The sequence below is a fragment of the Falco cherrug genome, chromosome 8, assembly GCF_023634085.1.
Source record: "Falco cherrug isolate bFalChe1 chromosome 8, bFalChe1.pri, whole genome shotgun sequence".
NCBI classification, from domain to species: domain Eukaryota; kingdom Metazoa; phylum Chordata; class Aves; order Falconiformes; family Falconidae; genus Falco; species Falco cherrug.
This window is the reverse complement of record NC_073704.1, coordinates 41,521,748-41,542,411: the sequence shown is the minus strand read 5'-3', so window position 1 is coordinate 41,542,411 and position 20,664 is coordinate 41,521,748. Positions and strand designations below refer to the sequence as shown.

The window sequence follows — 20,664 nt, the reverse complement described above, 5'->3', positions numbered from 1 at the left end:
GGGTGTTTCTGATGGTCATTTAATGGGGGGGTCCCCAAGTAGGTGTGGGGTTTCTGAACGGCAGGGAAAAGTGAACACAACAGAAAGTGTGCAGGGTCTTTGCTCCCCGCGGTGGCTGTAGCACCAAGTGCTGCCCAACATTCACTGCCATCGTCCTCAAACGTGCATGGTATGTCCCACCTCGCGGTGAGCTGCTGAGAGGGGATGGGTGTGGGATGTGTGGAATACATCAGGGCGTCTGTGGGTGTAACATGGAATAACAGCAGTGGCAGCAAATCTGGAGTGTGAGGAAACCCTGTTTCTCAGGGATAGAGATAGGCCTGAGCAGTAACGTTAATGGCTGAGTCTCAGTCACCTGCAGGGACGATGTACAGCGTCGGAGGTGCTTGGCAGGAGGGCCTGTATACACCTCTTCATTGTGATCCGTATCAGTTCAAGACCTGTTGCTTCTCAGTTAAAGAAACAACAAAAAAACACCCTACGGCATAAACAAAATGTTAACAGTTCTCTTCATGCATTTTCCTAATTAACAAACACTTCTGCTGATCTTGGAATGACATTTTATAACAGGAGGATGTGAAGTTTATTCAGTCCATGAGGTAGGAGGATTAAAAAGCACCAGTAGATTTTAGGTGCAGCTTGATCCCATTAAATACAGTGATATGAACGTTGTTTCCTGGCACTCACATGAATCATGAATAAAGTGTTGGAAATGACAGGGAGAGAAGCTGCAGTGCTAGCTGCAACGTTGTTCTCCAGTACAGCCAGGAAGCAAGACTATATTCCCAGTGACATTACAACAATAAAATCTCAAATATTAAATGTATTTAAAGAACCAAGAATTAGAATAAATAAAGATGGGTCTGATTAGCTTAAGATCCTCCTCCTCTTGCACAAAACTTTCTGAGAAATTTACAATGTTCCAAACAAATAACTGACAGGAGGATTCTCAGTGAACATTAGACTTCAGCAGGTCTGGACTCAAGAAAACATTCGGACTGAAAGAAAGGAACTCTTAAAAAGTATTTGTTGCTTTAAATTGAGAAAAATGTTTCCAAGCGTGAAAAGTTCTCAAGAAATAAGAAATAATTAACTGGAAACTCCAGACATGACTAAAACAGAGGTAGCTTTAATGCTGCTTCAGACTGAGGAATTAAAACTGAAGTTCAAAACATATGAAGAATGATTTATGTTCATCAATTCACAACAGTACACTTTTCTTAAAACCCGTGTAAACAACATACAGCATCTTGACAGGACCTTCTGAACGGATTTGCTGATACTCGGTTAGGAATTTCTTCTGATGCTTCATCTCACCAGTTTTATTATCATTACCAAGTCTTTCATTTGATTCTTTACTAAGTGAAATCACAGAAGTGAAAGCACTTGGAACATCACTTCTCTGGATGAGGAAACCCTGACAAAATTCATTGAGTAGTTTCTGATTCAGTTTACAAGAAAATTATGGTAATAATATAACTGATTCTGTGCTGTTCATGCTGCTTCCCAATCTTCTGACTTCAGACAGTTACATGGGTGGCTGCTAGGCTGTCCACAAGATGAATTTATATATCTTAGAAATAATTTTACTCTAAAGGCCTTTTGAGTTCAGGACAATGAGTTAATTAAAAAACAAATTGTGTGTAGAGAACAGGAAAAAACAAAGCAACAATCTAAAAAATAAATATCTGGAAATAAGGAAAATATAGATAAGACAGGAAACAGGATATCAAATTTCAAAATAATTGGAACGGTCACACAAAATGTTGAAATGGTGCAAGAAATGAGGAGAAGGAGCAGTTTACATAGAAAAATAATTTTAAAATCTTTGGTAACAATGAATTCTTCATGTTTTTACAGCACTTGTAATCTACAAATAGTCTTCTATTATACATGTAAGTATATTTTATAATTTATTCCCTAGTGTACTTTATTAACAAAACTTATATAAAAGCAGAAAATAAAAAGTCAGACAGATATGAAGGAAATGTCTTATCTGAAGAAACAGATATCTGAACTGGGTTCTAAAACATGTTTCTTAATGAGTGTATCTCATTACTCTGCTCACATAATACCAAATTTTCCAGATAAGAAGTTTGTTTTTCCTTGGGATGTTGTATTCTTTCCATCACTTGACTTTGAAGGTATGTCTATAGTTATATATCTAATTTGAAAACCACCAGCAGTCACTGAGGCATCTGTCAAAAACTTCAAGGTCATAACATTGCCTGGGGACAAGAGAAAAAAAAACACCAAGGGTTATTTTTTTGGGTGACATAAAAATGTGATACTTCAGAATTATTTTTAAAGTGGTGTTGCTTGCTTGCTTCTGAGATCTTTAGAATTATCCACCTGATCTGTCTGCTTCTAAGCTATGGCCTGGGAGGATGATACTTCCATTAGCCCCATGGAAAATCAGGCAGATTTTGATCAGTTTTATTTGCAGAGCCTAGAGGTTGATGAAGTTTTGCTGTAGCCAGTACTTTCTGCAAAGCATCCCCTGTTCTGTACAATGCTGCTTTGCTTCATTCTACCTGTGAAATGTCATGCTTCGTGGGTGAGACACATCTCGCATACAGCCTCACACATCTCCACACAGGTGACACAGGGGTGATGTTGCTAATCACTCTCCCATGAGTGTCATTTGCTCATCTCCACCAGGCCTATGTAAACTGGGAGGTCAGGGATGGCACAAGTCAACTTTTCTGTCCTCTTTCTGCTGATGACAGCTGTGGGCTGGCATGAGTTTCTGCACAAACTATCCAGAGACTATCCCAGGGGATGTGGCTACTTCCTTGCACAGGTAGCCCCATGTGATGTCTGTGCTACAGCAGCTTTGCAACGCTTAAGTAAAAAAGAGGTAAAAGTGGCTTTGGTTTACATGCTATCAGACCTTGACCTGTGGTTTAAACCGACTCAGAGCATTATGTCTATAACCAGCTTTGGAAGTGTTCTTGCAATCTTGAAATGGGAAAAATGGCTGCATGAACGTTGCGTGCATAAGTAAATCTGCTCTGTCTTTACACACGTCTTTATGCCTGTGTGAATTAACGTGCGCCGGTGTACTACCTCTGTGAGGCCAGCAGGATGCACCCTTGTTATCTTCTGACTTCTTTTACATTTAATCAGAAGTAATTGCATCGAGGAAAGAGCAGGCTGGCAATTTTGAAAAGCAGTTTATGACATGCTGGCCATAAAGCAGAGATTGTGTCTTTGGACATCTTTACCATACGCTATTAGAAAGTAGGAACAAACGGTGAATTTGGCTGATTTTTACTTTTTTTTTTTACCATAAAAGGTGCAAATATATTACCTGTGCTAATGATATCATCTGGTAACTCATCTCCACAAAACCTGGAAGAAAACATAAATGGTCATGACTAAACGACACAGCCAATATGCCATACCCCAGCCATATGGGGACCTGTGCTGAGAGGTGGCTCTCAGGCCGTACTCTCCTTCGGAGCTGTGGCTAAACTGGTTATAGGTATTCAGTGTATGTAATTCTCTCCTATATGTTAAAGCAATTGCCTAAAGAATTTTTGTCATTATCTTACAGTAAGGCTTAGGGGAGGGAAAAATGCAGGAAACATTTTTCAATATATGCAGGAAATCAATGATGCAAAACAAGAAAAAGAGCAATTTAACAAGGCACTACGGAAAAGAACAATGGCCCATGGCTAAGAAAGGAAGCACATTGTCAAGAAAAACCTTTAAAATTATCTGTAAAGGCAGAACAAATAGATTATATCTTTGCTTTGCTACACATGATTTGTAGAGAGGATGTGAAAAGTAGCAGGAATTGGGAAGGTATTTTTATCACTTATTCTGGTTTATTTTTTCTTCTGGAAAGTGGAGGCACTTCATATCCAAATATGACTGCTAAAGGACAAGCAAAACTATGACATCAAAGAAAAGAAAATGAGAATTAAGCAAAGAGGGAAACTACATCTAGTAAGAGAGATGATATATAACACTTGTACTGTTCTGATACTATTAGAAATAATTTTACTTCTGTAGTGAATAGTAACTTAAATATATTTTTGCTAACAGCTTAACACCCCGCCTCCCTCCTTTCAATTAAAGCAAATACAAAATACTGTTTTGAGATCGCTAGGAGTTCTTCCTGTAAAATAATAGAGAATTAAGATTATCAGCTAACTAAACACTGTTGCAGCTCTCTTTCATGTAATTTAAGAAAGCAGAAAAGGGCAAAGCACAATTCTCTGAAACTCTTTACAGGCCTCTGTTAATGACAGTAAATTGCCAGGCAAGGTAAGTCAGGTACTATTGCTTCAAGTATTATAAGTGTATCAGAGGTGCTAATTGGATAAGGTAGTACAGTGTTCTTCTGAAGTAATATTCTGGGGGGGAAATTAAATAGTTTGATTCTTTGCATATTAACGCTGGAATTGCTTTACCTGCCCACAAAGCCATTGATATCATCATAGCTATCATAGATTTCCAAGTAATCAGCCATACAAGCAACGTCGTCTTCAACATCAAACTCTAGAAACTGTAGATGAATACATTGTCCATACTTTACTCTGATATGCCAGTAGCAAATTTGCTCATTTTCATACTCATTTGGATAGCCTGGTGACTTAAAAACATGTCTTGAATCCGTGAAGACTCCACCACATTCTTTTCCTAGAATAAATAAAAACATTAGAGTTTTCAGTATTCATTCTGGCTACGCCTATGGTTTAAATCTTTGTGCACTTTGACCCAGCAGATCCATAGAAAATCACATAGGAACACCCAGCGTGATAGCACTTTTCATATATTTAAGTACTCAGCATTCACAAGAAATATCAGTCATTAGGTTTTGCAAGCAGATATTTTGGAGGCAGGAAGCAAGATCCCAAACTCACTGAACTCAGAGGAAAAGCTTTCATTGACTTCAGTGGATTTTGGGCCAGAGCAAAGTGTTTTATGTAAAAGGCATTTGGGGTTTCTGGCAATGTAAAGCTCTGAGTTTTACAGCTGGACTTGCAAGTCGCCCTAGCATTTGGTGTCATCTGTTCTTCCTCAAAAACCTCTTGAAAGTGTGTCTTCTACATAAAAACCTGTAAAGGCTAGTGATCACATACACCACATTGTACTCCTGTTACTGCTGCAGCTCTTCACGCCTTTTGGGCAAAAAAACACTCATTCCAGTTTGTTTCAGTGGCCGTTTGAACTTTACCAGACAGTGGGACCAACAAGTCTGGGGACCTCGCAGTGCTGAGCTTCAGGATTTGTCCTAGTTCCCCAGGTTCAGACCTGGGGGAGAGGGAGGTAATTTCTAAGGGTGATTCTGGGCACGTGAGTTAGGAGCCTTAAGCTGGATAGTGTGTGATGAACCCTCCTAGTTTGTACATTATCCATGAGTCCCAGTCCAGTACTTTTCAGCTCCAGGTCATTGCTAGGTTAGATGGACATTTCATGCTAAGCCTTCCAAAAGTCCCTCCTGACATCTTTAGCTCCTAAAGAGCATCGGTTCGGTTCAATCATTTGTCCTTGCTCACCCAGGCTACTTGTCTCCCACCTGCAGACAGACAACTCTGCCAGGCTTCGTAGCAGACTGTCCATCAAGCGTGAATACAAACCCTTGTAATGGGTGAGACTGCTGAGTCTTGGCAGTTCTGGTTTCCTTTTGTCTTCTAACCAAACACTGCATTTCAAAAGTAACTACTTCTCAGCCCAGAGGAGAAGGCTGAGAAAGGAGAAGGTGGGGCCAACAGTTTACATGCAGTTAATAACGAATGCAGTAGTCTCTCTTGCAGTTCTTTTTGAATGCTGAACATCTGTGACTGTCCCCCACCCCACAGAGCTATTTGATTAACAACTGCCCAGCTAACATAAACAAGCTCAAGCCCTGTGAGCAAAAACAAAATGTGCACAGCTGTACAGACATCAGGGACAACTCCAACTTTTGGCTCTGCCAGGCAGGGTAGTACACTTGGAATAGTAGAAGAGCCAAGCAGTGCACAAAGTCAAGCTTTGCTTTTCTTGTGGTGCCTACTTTTTCTGTCTTCCCTGCTACGTGAAGTGATACCAAGCTAAACCAAAACAGCGGCCATGTCAGTATTTCAGTCATCTGCAGCGTAGTGTGTGGAGGGAATGGAGAGCTGTCCTCTATCTGGTGAAGTCTTTTCAGTCATGTTTGAACCATGTCTCCAGATCTGCTTTGGAGATTTTGCTTTTCTCCATCTAGTTACACATGCACACACACGCCTACACAAGGCACTGCTGGGAGCTGGATCTGTCAGGTGTTTCAGTCCCAGGCATGGCATTCATTTTTAGAAGTTGTTCTATCTCAGGCACAAGAGAGAAGGGATAAGGGTTAACACTAAATCTAGCTTGTTTACAGGAAAAATATCTGGAAAATGGTTCCAGTGTTGAACACCTCAGCTAAGTTATTTAAATGAAATCATAGGCTAAATGTAAACACTCATGCAAAACAAAGACATTCACACATCTCATTGGAAATGTTACTTACCTTTTTAATCAACAACAGCCTATTGTTACATTTGTACTTTCTGAAAGGACTTTGCCTAGGCCCAGTTACATATGGTACAATGCTGTGCAGAGACACTGAGCTCTGGGAAAGCCAGATCAGCTATAGGTAAGAGCAGATGGGGTTTGGTGCGCAGCTCCAATTAAAGCTGTATCAATACGCCCCCCTTCTCAGGTATTTTTTGGTATTTTTTTATGGTATTTATGGTATTGAAGCTAACTCATTCAGAGCCTGGGTGCCTTCATGCAGCCAGATAGCATGGTGTGCAGTCATAATCTCAGACCCAAAGAGCAATAGGTTTTTTTTAAACACACCATTAGGGTTGTAGCAGTAGGCATCCCATCTCTCGCTTCTGTTGAGGCGAATCCCGTAATCAACAATACCAGTTTTTCCAAAGCCACAGTTGGCTCCAGCTTTTACTATGGGGTAACCGACTCTGCCCTTTGCCATCCATCCAGCAGCACACACATGGAAACCTGCAAGAGGGAGAAAATGAGCCATGGATGTGATAAATCAAGTCTTACTCAAGCTGATCAATTATTTGGGTGCAACCAGCCTAATAGAAATTAAACTACCAGAAAGAACAGTACTTTGAGAGGATAATTTTAAACACAGAATATAAAATTGCATTGTGTTCTCCACAATGTGATTATTGGTTCTTCATTTGAAAACAAAAATCAAATGCAGATGGACCGTATAGTTTCCCGGGTAGTGAGTTTTAAGCGCTGTACCAGCATTTCTAAACAAATTATACATTGGATGAGTTATACAAGTATGTTCTTTGTTTCCCTTTTGAAGTCATACGGATTTACTCAATCATATCTTAAGAGTTTGCAGCACTAAGTTCTGAGAATGAATAAAATACAACATACAAAACACAGCTAAGAAAACAAAGTATTTACTTAAAATATTTTCAATTTAAATTTAAATACCTGAAATACCTCAAGTATTTCTTGCTAAACAAACAGATCCTGCTAATGCATTTTGTGGCTAACAACTTAAAAACAATAGCCAAAGAATGCAATGTTATCCACTGTCTGGTAGAGACCAAGTCAGTGTTTTCACCGAGACGAACTGGAACATATTTGTGGCATCCTAGGACTATGAGCTACTCAGAAGAGACAAAAGTACCCTTTTTACATGTGTGCTGGTGCTGAGAGCCAGCTTCTGACTCAACGGCGTAGCCTGCAAATGTCTAGAACAGGATATTTTCCATTGTTTTCCCAATGCTCTGAATGAATTAATGATTTATTATTAGAAGTCAAATAGAAATACAGTAGAGGCTTCATTCTGCTCTGCTTTTCACTCCAAGCACATCACTCACTCTCTCTCAGAGCAAATATGGCTGGAATAAACATTACGAAAACATCTTGACTGATGATATGAAAAATAGCAATGCACGTTTCCTACAGGAGCTCCCTGGGGATAAACACTTTCCTCTGCAGCTCCCTCCTGGGTGCTGTAGCTGGGGAGGTACCGTTGCTTCCCAGCTCAGCCCGACAGCTCTCCCCTGGGTGATGCTGGTTCTGGGACTGTGCTGCACCCAGAGCTCAGGGGGATGCGTAGCACTGTGTGCAGATGTTCTCTCTCACAGCTCCGTAGATAGCGCAGTCATGCTGTTACTGAGGAGGGAAACTGCATGCAACTTGGGCAAAAATCCAGGGAGTTTAGAAGTCTCTCAGTCCCAGAGTTCATAAGATTCATGAAAATACAAGACTGGCAACATTATGAATGAGCAATGTGAAAAGCAAACAGACATGATTTTTTTTCGAACCTATTTTTCTCGCCGCCTCCAGCTGCTGATACGTGGCTAGATGTCCTCCCTCGTATTCACAGACTGCTTTTGCTTCTGCATAGGTGAGCTGGTACTTCCCAGAGCGCGACTCCCTGTGATACACTCCGGCTGCTCGCTCTGTGGGACCAAAGCAATTAGATGATTTCAGTATTATGTCTCAGCTGGCCCACCTTCTGCGGTGCTCTCACCACCTCCAGCAGTTTCCCCAAGGCCTGCACTTTGAGCTACTGTCCAGGTGAGAAGAGAAATAGAATGTCTGGCTGGTAGCTTTGCCACTGGAAAGTGTCAGAAAATATGTCCCTCCCAAGCCAAAGGCATGTTTTGGCAACCCAAAGGTATGATTTTGTGTGGGAGAAGTTTTGAACAACAGAGCTAGTCAGAGCTTGGTAAATTTTTGAACAACAGAAAATCAACAAACACAGGAAAAGACTCCCTGAGGAGCACTCAGAAGGCAGTAGTTATGGGAACGGTCGGCTGGTGTCAGCATCACTAATTCCATGTACCCTATCTGACTGAGGGGAAGCTCCTTCTGGATTGCTATCACAGCATTCTTTTGGATCTAACTTTAAGTGCCTTTGTAAGATGAATCAGAGCTTTGTTTTGAATCTCCAGAGAAGTTAAGTCAGAGCTACTTGGACAGAGGAGAGGCAAAAGTTAAAGGGAATAAAAATGTGAAATAAAAATATCTGAGCTTGTGTCACAAAGGGCAGGACCAGAACAATTGCTGGCTGACATTTTTGCTATGCAGAAAATTAATACACTGTCTTCATTATTGGTTTATTTGCTGTTGCAAATACAATGTAAGGCAGGTTTCCAGGGAAACCTAGAAACTGTCAGTACTACTACAAGTTTTATAATCTTTTCATGTTGCACGTGTCTGATGCCATATGCATGGAAATCTGTCTCAGAACCAATCTGTATATCTAATCCGAACAGTGTTTTTGTTCAGATCTGTCTTATATTTAGTATAATCTTAGAGAAACGGCTGTCTGTAGCTATCACTAGTCAACATGACTGGAAAAAGACACAAAACAGGAAACATTTTTTACAGTAGTTATTTGTACCATGGGTAAAAAAAGAACGTCTTTTCTAGGAATGTACTTAAAATCAGTAGTTTTGGCTAGGGTAGGGTACTTTTTAAAAAAACATGGTCACCACTGAATTGTGGTTAGCAATGGTGAGATCCCTTACTAGATAAAGAATAACGTTTGCCAATGTAGTTTTTGGACCCACAGTCACTGGCCTCACGCCCAGTGAAGTAAATGATGTTGCTGACAATAGTCTCAGAAGACTGAGAGCCGCTTTCTATAACATCACTGGGAATATCACTGGCATGGGCATTGGATAACATATATTCCATGGAAAAATCTTTATGAAGAAGCCAGGTTCATTGCAAAGAAGAGTCATAACAACTAACCACTGTGGAATAATGGTATGTTATATTAAAAAAATATCTATTTTAATCAAAAATGTATTCATAGGAAGTATAACTTTTCATTCATTCAGTAGTCTGCCATGTCTAACCTGGTAAATCCACTCACCACTTCTCTACAGTACAATTGTATTGGATTCAGTATGTATACACTGAAAATCAGTGCTACAGAAAATACCACGCCATTTAGCATCACTGCACTCAGGGGACAACCTGGAATTGACATTATTGCTCACTGCAGCTCACAGGGAAGGCAACTGAAAAGTGAATTTAAAAACACAGCCTGTAGTCCCTGGGATTAGCCGAGCTGCCCCACTTACACTGAGACAAAGAGTAAGGGCGGCTGAATTCTGCCCTTTCTATAGTCACCTTGACAAAGGTGACCAGTCACAGCAAAAGGAAGAGCAGTCTTAAGGCTTATTGTCAATTATGTTAGCCAGTAAAAGCCCCCATCACTCTGGCAGCCACCTTTGCAAGACCCATCCTCCTCCTTCCCTAGAACTCCTGCTGGATGTAGTACCAAGGATTTGGGGGAATTGTCACTGCTCAGAGTCATCGCTCCTGAAGCTGACAGTCAAAATTTATCATTTTTAGTTGTTCTCCTGCCTTTTTCACTTGGCAATATTGTTTCCAAACCTTATCCATCAAAAGTTATTTACCCCCCACTTATTGATGCTAAAATGTCACTATGGACAGGCATCATGTTTTTCAGACTATTGCTGGAAAGATCTGCTCTTCACAGTTTCTGCAGGGGCTGCTCTACCAACAGCGGCACCACAGAGTCTTCATGCAACATCCTGGTGGGTGGTGTTACCCTGCTGAGAGCAACCACTGATCCGTATCTCTGTTACTCCTTTGTAACATGACAAAAGTCACCTTTGGAAAGGCAGACCACACACATGTACTCCACCAAGCTCTGAGATTTGATGCTTGCTGGGTGTGTCACAGTTTAATGACACAGTATTCTGTAACAGTATATCCTAATTAACTGATCAGATCTTTCCAGGGCATTTTTCCCCCCTCCCTCTTAATTACATTACAGGCTGTGCAGAAAGATAAAAATGCATTGGCCAAAACAGACCTAGCATTGTACTTATGAACTATTAATATACATTTACATATTAATGTATCTTAATGTATATATCTGTATATACATATATCCACATATTCACAGTCATACGTGAACACACACACACGCACAAATTACTATCAGTCTTCACAGAGGCAGTATCATGGCCAGGTAGATAAACCCGTATGAAATTTTGTTTTCACTTGCAATACAAGTGCGTGCCTACCACTGTAAATGTGTACCATTCACATACCATGGGGCCAGCACTATGGAGTACAACATGTCCCAGCCTCAGCTGGACACCTTCTCTGATGGAGGATTCTGCCTGAAGGCTGCTCTCCGTCTGACCTGCCTGAAATCTCCTCTGCCTGGACAGGAGCGAGGACTTGTTTGTCCTTTGCATGAAAACCTGGATATTGGGGCTCGTGTCTCAGGGACTTCACCCACTTTTCTTCTGAGGTTCTTACTCAAAAGGTCATGGCTGTCTGGACATGTTTCTTCGAACTCACATTGCTTAAAAACTCTCCTGAAGCCCAGAGACAGCAGGATCCTGCACGGACAGTGACCCTCTATTCACCCACAGCAGCAGCAGATGGTAAAATGTAGCCAATCTCTTCTTGTAGCACAAGCAGAAGCAGCATGAAATTTGGCCTAATAAAGTACCCTCAATATGCATGACACAAATCCTAATACTAAATAAAAAGAAATGTTTAACTTTTAAGCAGAGGATGGCCATGGCGTGGCTAATGCACATGGTTGTACTTGGAGCACTCCACCAAATGGGTAGGTACAGCCCCTAAACCACACTGACACATGGTGTGTGCACGGGCATGAAATTCTGAACACAGAGTGCAGCAGCTGTCCTGGGAAACCTACTCAAATAAGAGTATGAGCATATTTAGGCAAGACTGTTCCAATCCTCTCATCAGTTTACACTAAACCTTTGGTTATAATGTGCTTGTGTCAAAACCGAGCAACAATAAAATTTCATTCACACAAGAAAGACGTTAACAGGAAGGTGATATGGTTAGCTGCAGCAGAACTGCATCCTTTCTGAGAAAACCAGATGTTTTCTATCAAGAAAAAAGGTAAAAGACAAAAGCATTTCTAGACTGTCAGTAGTTCAAGATTTTATATTTGTGCTAATGATGTGTTGAGGAAGAAAGGTAGAACAGAAAACTCCCTTCATTTTCAGTTTAGTCTTGGTAATGCTTTATCCGAAGAAGCAGAGATAAGCAAAGCTTGGATGGCACTGCACACTCCTAGGTTTTATTCAAGGGAGGGAGTCTTGCTTGTGTATACTGAGTGTGAGTTTGAGGTTAGTTTTACTGTTCAAATTACACTTTTTCTTTTTTTTTAAATACAAAGATGCATAAATTGCATGGTCGTGATTTTGCCGATTTTTTTTTCACTTACATATGCCACTGAATTCCATTGGTAATTCAATTAACTGCACTTGAGGTTTTTTCAATGGTTTTATTACTGTGGTTACACTAGATGGTGTATTTCTAAAGGCTTCCACAGAGTCCTGTCCTAGAGATAAGAAAGCAGAGTGGTTATTTCAAAGTTGCACACTGTGCTTCCAGATTTGCATGTTTTTGTCTAATTAGAGCAAGCCATCAGTTTTTACCACAATGGTTTATTTTTATTTACTCTCAATGGTAAATGCTAAAGGTGTAGCAAACCAGAATTTTCTTATGCATTCCAGCTGACACCTGGTTTCTTCATTTTAAAGAATGAGAAATTTTTTTTCTTCACATTGACTTCAATTCATAAAATTGCTCAAATGATCACTTGTCATCACAAATTCACATTTATGTTGTAGAAGCCCCTAAAGGCTACATCCAGCGTGGCTGGTTGCCGCAGTCATGGATACACCACTATTTTCAAGTAAAACACCCAGGACCCATTCTCTGTCCATGAGTGCAAGTGGCATGGTGTGAGCCTGAACCCTCTTCCCCCTCATCAGGGTGGTCTCACCGAGGGACAGTCTGTGCCCCAGACCTCCCTGGCACTGCATTGGAGTACTCTTTAGAAGACCACTGGGTGACTGAAAGCAAAACTGTGCCAGGTAACACAAGAATGGTTAAACCAGAGACATGACGTGCGCGCGGCCACATGCTGTTCACTTGTGCATGGACAGCAGCCAGCCCGTACCGGCCCGCTACAGATAAATAAGGAGCCTGGCTCAGCAAGCCCGTGTGCTCCCTGCCCTGCCCACATCCCTTCTCTACAAAAACACCCATCACAGCCTGCTGCAAATTCAACTTCTCTGCCCCTACTATCAGGGCTTAGCACAGCCTCAGTCCTACTTATCTTTAGTGTCTCCTTATTGTTATTCCAGCCAAGGATACAAGCTTTGCTTCTTTCTCACACAAACATTTTCTCTGTCATCCTTTTTTTTTTTTTGAACAGCAGCCACTTGAGCTGGTGCATGAAGCTGCCAAGCGGTCCTCCCTTCGAGCTGTCCCCCACCTGAGCACCTTCAGCAACTGTGGGACACAGCAAGCACATTTCAAGTTTAGAAGGAAAGAGAAGTCACAAAAAATGTGCGGTCAAATGGAAAACAGTATAGATTACTTTTCCTTCTCATTTATGTTACTGTTAGTTTACATGGTCCTCAGAGAAGGGACTGGAGTCACGTGATTGCTGCACCAGCTAATAGAGATAGCCCCAGTCCCTCATGGAACATCTGCGCACAACATCAATGTGGATTGGCTACAGGAATTCCTTAAAATCCTTAAAGAAATACACAACACTCTAGAGAGGATAAAGGAGTTTGTAAGTATTTGTCTATAAAATGGAGAACTTGATGCGTATTTTTGTTTTGGCATCCTTTACTTGACTATACTCTGAATACGTTTTTCTTTTGCATTGGATAATTATAAAGATCTATAAAAGAACTCTAAAAGCTATTTAAACCTACTTGAGGTATAAGAAACTATTCCCACAGAATGCATTTTCTATAGTCCTTTTGAAATTTCTCCACTGTTTAATGATGTGAGCAAACCAATGGCCAAAATGTATACATTTCTGTACTTTCTTAGAAACCTAGGAAATATTATCGCTATTGTTTCCAGATCATTTAGTTTCATATGTAGGACCCCAGGCATCTGAAGTATGTTCATGCAGAAAGTAATTCATTCCTTTGGCAAATGTTTCTCTTCATACTTGTATTCCTTCATTAGAAGCAACTGTTATTTAACGCTGTTTTCACTTTACCTCATGCTGTAGGAAAATACATTCAGATGAAACATCCCATAACTACTTTTTCCTGCACTTCAGAGTAACAGTAAAAAATAGTAAGCTCGTAAGGACAAAACTTAGTCATGCATCAGATAAAATTATCAACAAATTCAATGCAGGATTTTTCTCATATTAATGCATAGCTCAAGTTTGAATTGCTAGGTGCTTATCTTTACACTGTTAGACAAACACAGTGACTTTTGCAGCAAAACATTCACAATTAGATTATTTCTTACCTAACCAAATAGAGTTATGCAGCACTCCGTCCTTGAATCCCCATGCTTGAGCCTTGTCCCACAGCAGGGCAGAAAAGAAAATTAGTGCAATCATCTCTTCTGAACTATTAGGCTGTAAATATCTCCTGTTAAAACACTCAGGGTAACCTCTGCTAGCAGCTGGCTAGATCCTATTGGAACATCTGGTAGCCAGATCTTAAATAGTGCTTTCAGCTGTGAGGTCAGCAAGCCTGCTCCAATTGTGCTTGCTGTAGTATTATTACACAATTAAATGTGATGTCTGCAGTCGTCCATGTGACTCACTTTTGGCTCTCTCGATTCCCAGCGTGTCCAAGAATCCATTCTATCCCTCACTACTGCAGCACACATGAACACTTTTCAAGCCAAAGACTGTTCATTCTTCAGCACTCACTGTCTTCAAATTCCATAAAACAATAAAACTAATACCCGGGTTTTTTTGCTTATAGCTTTTTTAATCACACCAGTTACAAGACCAAAGAGAATCACACATACAACCTACCATTCTCATTTAAACATTCTTTTCTTTCATATATAATTCAGATTTAATTTCACATTCGACCTAATCAATGAAAAAACGTAAGGAGAATATTTTGCACTGGCTATTTGAATTCAGTTTCCCTACATGGAATCTGTAATTGCAAGTCAAACTCCCAGATCAGCATAAAACTGCAAGTGTCAAAAACAGATGCTCTTTGTTCTGCAACTGGGAAATAAAGCTAAAATCTTCCTCTCCAAACCACAGTTTCAAATCTGATTCATCGTGTGACAGCTGTCTGCTTGTCTTCCCTTCTGGCTGAAAGGGAATACTGCAGCTGCTGCTTATGGATGAGTGGGAGAGCAGAAAGGGGGAAAGATGAGAGTATGGAAATTGGTCTTGTGTTCCACACTTCTGAGCAGCCATTGGAAGACTCTGCTCTCCAGTTCTGATAACATTGGTAACAGAATTCTGAGTCAGGAGCTACAGAAAAAGATGTGCTCATGACCATGAACACAATCAAATTAAAATAAATGAAAAGGAAAGGGTGGAGGACTCAGTGCCTACTCACATCTATCATACACAGATGACCTGTACCAATGAGGAAGATACTCTTTATCACTCCAGCTTTAACATAAAGTGAAGAATGCCTAGCTACAGTGTATATACACAGACACATACATGTATTCCTCCCACCAGATGCTGAAAGTGAGAGCTGTCAGGAAATGAAGTTGAGAGAGAGCCTTTCCCCTGCATCACAGTAGCAAGGCACCTTCTGCAAAAGTCCCAATGTCTTGACCTGTCACTCTTCAGCACTCACTGATGACAGCAAAGCTGTTCTTCCAATAAAGTTCACCTACATGTACATTCCTGTTGCCTTACCCACTCAAATTCAAACCTTCGGTGTGCAGCAGGAGGTGTACAATGTACACGTGTCTTCTTGCTCCTGACAAAGCTCACGTGCACTCTGGTGGCAAGGCCTGGCACTGGGACTTCCCGCTCAGGTATCCCTGAAAGGTGATAACAGCCTACTGGCTCCTTCTGGCTAGCCTGGGACACTAGGGGCACAGTGGCTTATCGTCCTCCTTCCTGCCATGCTAGTGAGCTACCACAGAGCGGGATGCTGCGAGCAGGGATACTGCCGGCCAGTTTGTTCACGAGTCTCCACCATGCTGATCATCCCATCACACTTGAAGGCTCCTCTGACAGCAAACCAAGAAAGCATTCGAGGGACTTGCCTCACTGCATACAGGCAGGAGCCCTATTCTGTTTCTTCTTTCTAGATTTGAGGATTGGTGCTTTATTTGTACTTGCTTTCTACTTTAATGCTCAATAGATAAGAGTCCAAGATTTTTGAATGAGACCTAATTCAATTTTATTCTGTGAAAGCATATAGGTAGAAGTCTGTTGTTTTCTAAACAATCATATCCAAGACCTGTATCTGAGGTGACCTGGGATGTCAGTTGTGAAGATGCCAGTATAAACTTTTGGGGGGGGTGGTGAATGGAGGAGAGAGTGCTGAGTGTGTTGCTCTGGAGCATTCATTTCTTATTAGCTGAAGGAGATTGGCACTCAGCTTTTGCTGGATTGGAGTTGTGACATATTAATGGTATTTTCTGGGAACTGGAAACAATAGAGAGGCATGAGGGAAGGAATGGAAACCAAAGGAAAGTGAAAATTCAACAGCAGTGTCATTCACTGGTAATCTAAAAGACAAATTACTGATTCAAATGAAGAGAATCCTATTAGACTGTCCTAAGTTTTCTCCTGAAGGAAGTATGATGTGGATGCCTTTCTCTGCACAGGACACCTTTTCTCTCTGCCATTCCATGCAAATTTCTCTGGATGACATTACAATGTGAGTTGATAGCTTAATGATCTTAGATCAGAGACAGATGTCTATACCACAGGGAACTGCTCTGTTCTGTGGTAGGTGGGTGCCAATCCTACAAGATCACAAAAATGTGTTAATAGTGACTAACTCATGAAAGCAGGGAGTGCACACCAACTTGGAGATGATTTGTAATAGACCACCATACTGACATTCTTGAGCAAGACACTCATGCAGTAGTTAATGAAAAAATATTTTTTTCCTGAAGTTAACTGTTAATGGCCTCCGTTAGAAAAAGGAACTTCATAACTTTCAGTTAACTGAAAGGCCTCAGTTAGAAAAAGGAACTCCATAAAGGACGTAAAGTATCACACAGTTCTAATAACGAGAGTAGCTGAGAGCATCTCTTGAAGGTCTAATGTTTGAATGAATATATTCCTCCCTGGAGGAACAAGGCTATCTGTTAATAAGTCCGAAGAAATACAATGGCTTATGAATCACAGAATCACAGAATAACTGAGGCTGTAAGGCATCAAGAGAGGTCACCCAGTCCTGAAGTCAGGATTCAGATGTCTATTTTAATATCCTCTGAATAATCCCTCAAATGAATAAACTCCATCTTTGTCGGACAGTAACAAAAGCTCTACAGGGTTCAGCATGTTTTACAGGGAAGAGTAATTTGGTATGGTGAATATTTTGATACGGGAGGAAACAACTTAATGTTTGCTATTGTGTTGCATTAACATAAGACATACGCTCCAGATTCAGCCTAGCCATAAGTCTGTGCAACTTGCAATGTCAATAAAGTAACACATTCAGTCCTATACATCTGCCTCCCAAGCCAGCTGGAAATGGAAGTTTTTATCTGCGAATCCTAGCAGAACCTCTCACCAACAAGAAGATATTCCACAGCTGTACTTGAGCACTTTGAGACATTCATCTGACAGTATTTTCTTACGTTTTTTTCCAAGTTTTCCACATTTAAATATATCCCAGACAAATCTTATATAAACTGGGGCGGCGCGGGGGGGGGGGGGAAGCTTTGCTTAACTCTTTCCATAAATACACATGTTAAGAAATACTGTTTGAAATTTATTCTGTTATTTTGACTAGCATTTGAAGTGGACACCTAACATGGTAGTTCTCAAACTGTGGTCTGAAGCCCACAGCAGTAACAGACTAATAGCAATGACAGAGAGAAAAAAACAATCCAGTAGTTTAATGGATGAACCACTGAGGATGAAGGAATTTTTCAAGACATAACAGTAGTGTATGTGTGTCATGAATCTCTTTTGCATTAATTTAAATATTAAGCACCTAAACTTTTCAGTTTTCTTCCATTTATAAATGTTGAAAACAGTGAAAATATTTATAGTTTTTGTACTCTAAGACTCATATATTACTATCGGTGATACAGAATATATCCCAATTATATTGTTTATAATTTTGAGAATGATACCAATGATGTATTTGAAAGGAAAGGCATGGAGTGAAAGGCCTTTGATTGGGAGGTTTTTTGCAAGAAACTGTAATCTCATTCAGAAAAAAATATTTGGTGGGAAGTGTAGGAAAAGAAGTGCAGGGAAAGAGACAGTGAAAGAATTAAGGTTAAGTTTGTCTTACAAGAAAAAGATTAAAATAGCTGATGTGAAAGGGGCAAATATGACTGCACTGACTGAATTTACATTGTAAGAAATCTGAGCATGGAAGAACTATTTAACCTAAAGAAAGAATAAAGTTAATCCAATGACAGTATCAGCCCAGCCCAGCCCATCTACAGTTTAATTTAGTCTGAAAAGCAGAAAACAATTTCAAACTGTTAAGTCCAGAGAAGTTTTAGAACAGCCACACAAACAGAACACATAATTATTCTGAGATTATGTTTGAGGAGGAGCATGGACTTGATGTTCTTTGAAAGAAGATCACTTCCAGTGCCAACTTATTTTTATCTGATTTTAAACAAATGTTATTTTATGTTAAACTTTTTTTTTTTTTTCATGAACTGAGCTGTCAAGGTACAAGTTGAAGGACTGTCCCACACTCCAGGACTTCCAGGGAGACCTTAAGAACCATCAGATCCCAACCATATGCCATGTGGCAGAAATAATTACACACGAGTTATTCCTGGCAGATACTTGCATAGCCTGTACTTACGAGCCTGCAGTGGTGACAATCCCACAGCCTCCTGGTGCTTAACTCTTCCTATCATTTTAAATACCTTCATCAAAACAACTTGTATTACTAAAACCTTTCCTGTTGCAGCTTCAGCCTGTTTCTCCTTTTTGCTTCAGCAGACTGAAGTAACAGATTCTTTACTGCCTCTGTAGCAGAAAACCAGTTACAAATGTTATTGTATCTTGCTTCAGGTCTTTCTTTAAAAATAAACAGGCTGTTCTTTTCATCTTTCCTGTAGGTCGTATTTTCTAGACTCCTGATCATTCTTGCTCCTCTCCCCTGTACTCTTTCCAGGTGGCCTGCATCCTTCTTGAAGTGCCATGCCAAAACTAAACATAGTACTCCAATGAAACACTGCAGTGTCAGATAGTGCAGAATTGTGTCATATATTTTCCAGATGACATTTTTCGTTTATACAAAATCCTAGTTTGACATTTGCTGTTAGTGAAATTTCCTTTAAAAATAGCAAGTAAGGTTTTAAAAATACCTACTTATTTTAAAATGCCTTTGACAAGAAGATACTTTAAGTATGAAAATGCATCCAAAATGAAAGAAACCAATGAGATTTGGTACGCCTACCTAAATATATTAATCTGCTTTTCCAATCTCTCTTTGCTTGTATGCTTTCTCTTTCAGTGAAAGATGAAAAGAGTTACCAAAATGGTGTGATGTGGAAAAGAATTGATGAAACTCTTATATCTAAGTTTTGGGCTAGTGAGAAACTCATTTCCCAATGAATTTACAGAACAGGTTTTCTAATTTGTCACACATTTGTCATATTTAAAGGAAAGATGGAAAGAATTTCTAATGAAACTTCCTAACCTTTTCTCCTATATGCTTCAGATGATGCAATTTCAGAAAAATTTTATAATGTGAGAACTTATTTGGCCAATGATTTTACTATTTATTGTCACAGTGTAAGTTAATATTTCAGAGAGTGTTTTGTCTTATAACTAAATATTTTAAAACTTACTCTGCTTTGTCTTATAGTCTAATTCTCATTGAAATCAATGCCCATTTTTATCAGCTATATCAATGAGATAAGAATCAACCATTCTGTGTAATGGTGCTTTAGTTCAAAAAAGACAAACAAAAAACTTCATGTGAAAATAGAACCAACCAAAAACATTTGGGATTATTAAGAGCAGATGTTAGGAGAGTATAATGGTTTCACTTATAAAAAATCTGAACATTTGCCAAGTTAAAATATTTGCCAGTTGAAGTCCTATAGCAACAGTATTTCTAAGTGAAATAGCTGAACCTATCAAAATTAAAAATATATACAGATACAAAATTTAGGAGTGTCTCATGGATGTTCTTCTATGTTTACATTTTACAACTACATAAATATATTTTAAAAATCACAAAATGCTGTAAACACAGGTTTTAGAGTATGATACTGAAGAATAGGTAATATCGTAGGGGAATGCCAAGACAAACAGGCTCCAAAGATTATCAAGAAACTACTAAAAGAAAAAATAACTTGCAACTCCAGCCATTGCAAAGCAAACTACAACAGTTTTTGGTGTGTATGTGAAAAATTTAATATTCAGTTGCAAAATTAATGTATACATAGAGTCATACGTACAGAATTTAGTCCCTTAGAACCATAGTTAGGAGACTTGAATTTTGTTCCCTGAACACTAGATGTCAAACAGCCAATGTATGAAAAAACATCCAGGCCACCTTCTTCCAGCATTTTCAGAATAATGCTTTTCTCCTCCTGTTGGATACAAGGAGTATTTAGCTTTTTAGCCAAAGTGGATCAGCTTAAAGGGAAACACTAAGAGAGAGTTACCTCAAAATATCTATGGGCTGCTGATTGGCACATGCCTTTGCAGCTAAGCTATGCAGGTTCAAATATCCTCAAGCAGATGGAAAT

At 39.8% G+C, this 20,664-nt stretch overlaps 1 protein-coding gene across 1 annotated transcript; it reads right to left on the bottom strand.

Annotated features, from left to right (window-relative positions):
• Positions 1-1,113: 1,113 nt before the first annotated feature.
• Positions 1,114-14,502, bottom strand: TNFAIP6 (TNF alpha induced protein 6). The gene is made up of 6 exons (XM_005433166.3): positions 14,281-14,502; positions 8,277-8,414; positions 6,817-6,978; positions 4,422-4,650; positions 3,314-3,354; positions 1,114-2,228 (listed from the first exon to the last, which is right to left on the bottom strand). The coding sequence occupies exons 1-6, from the start codon at positions 14,372-14,374 to the stop codon at positions 2,065-2,067; spliced, it is 828 nt and encodes a 275-aa protein (XP_005433223.2). The 5' UTR covers positions 14,375-14,502; the 3' UTR covers positions 1,114-2,064.
• Positions 14,503-20,664: the final 6,162 nt, after the last annotated feature.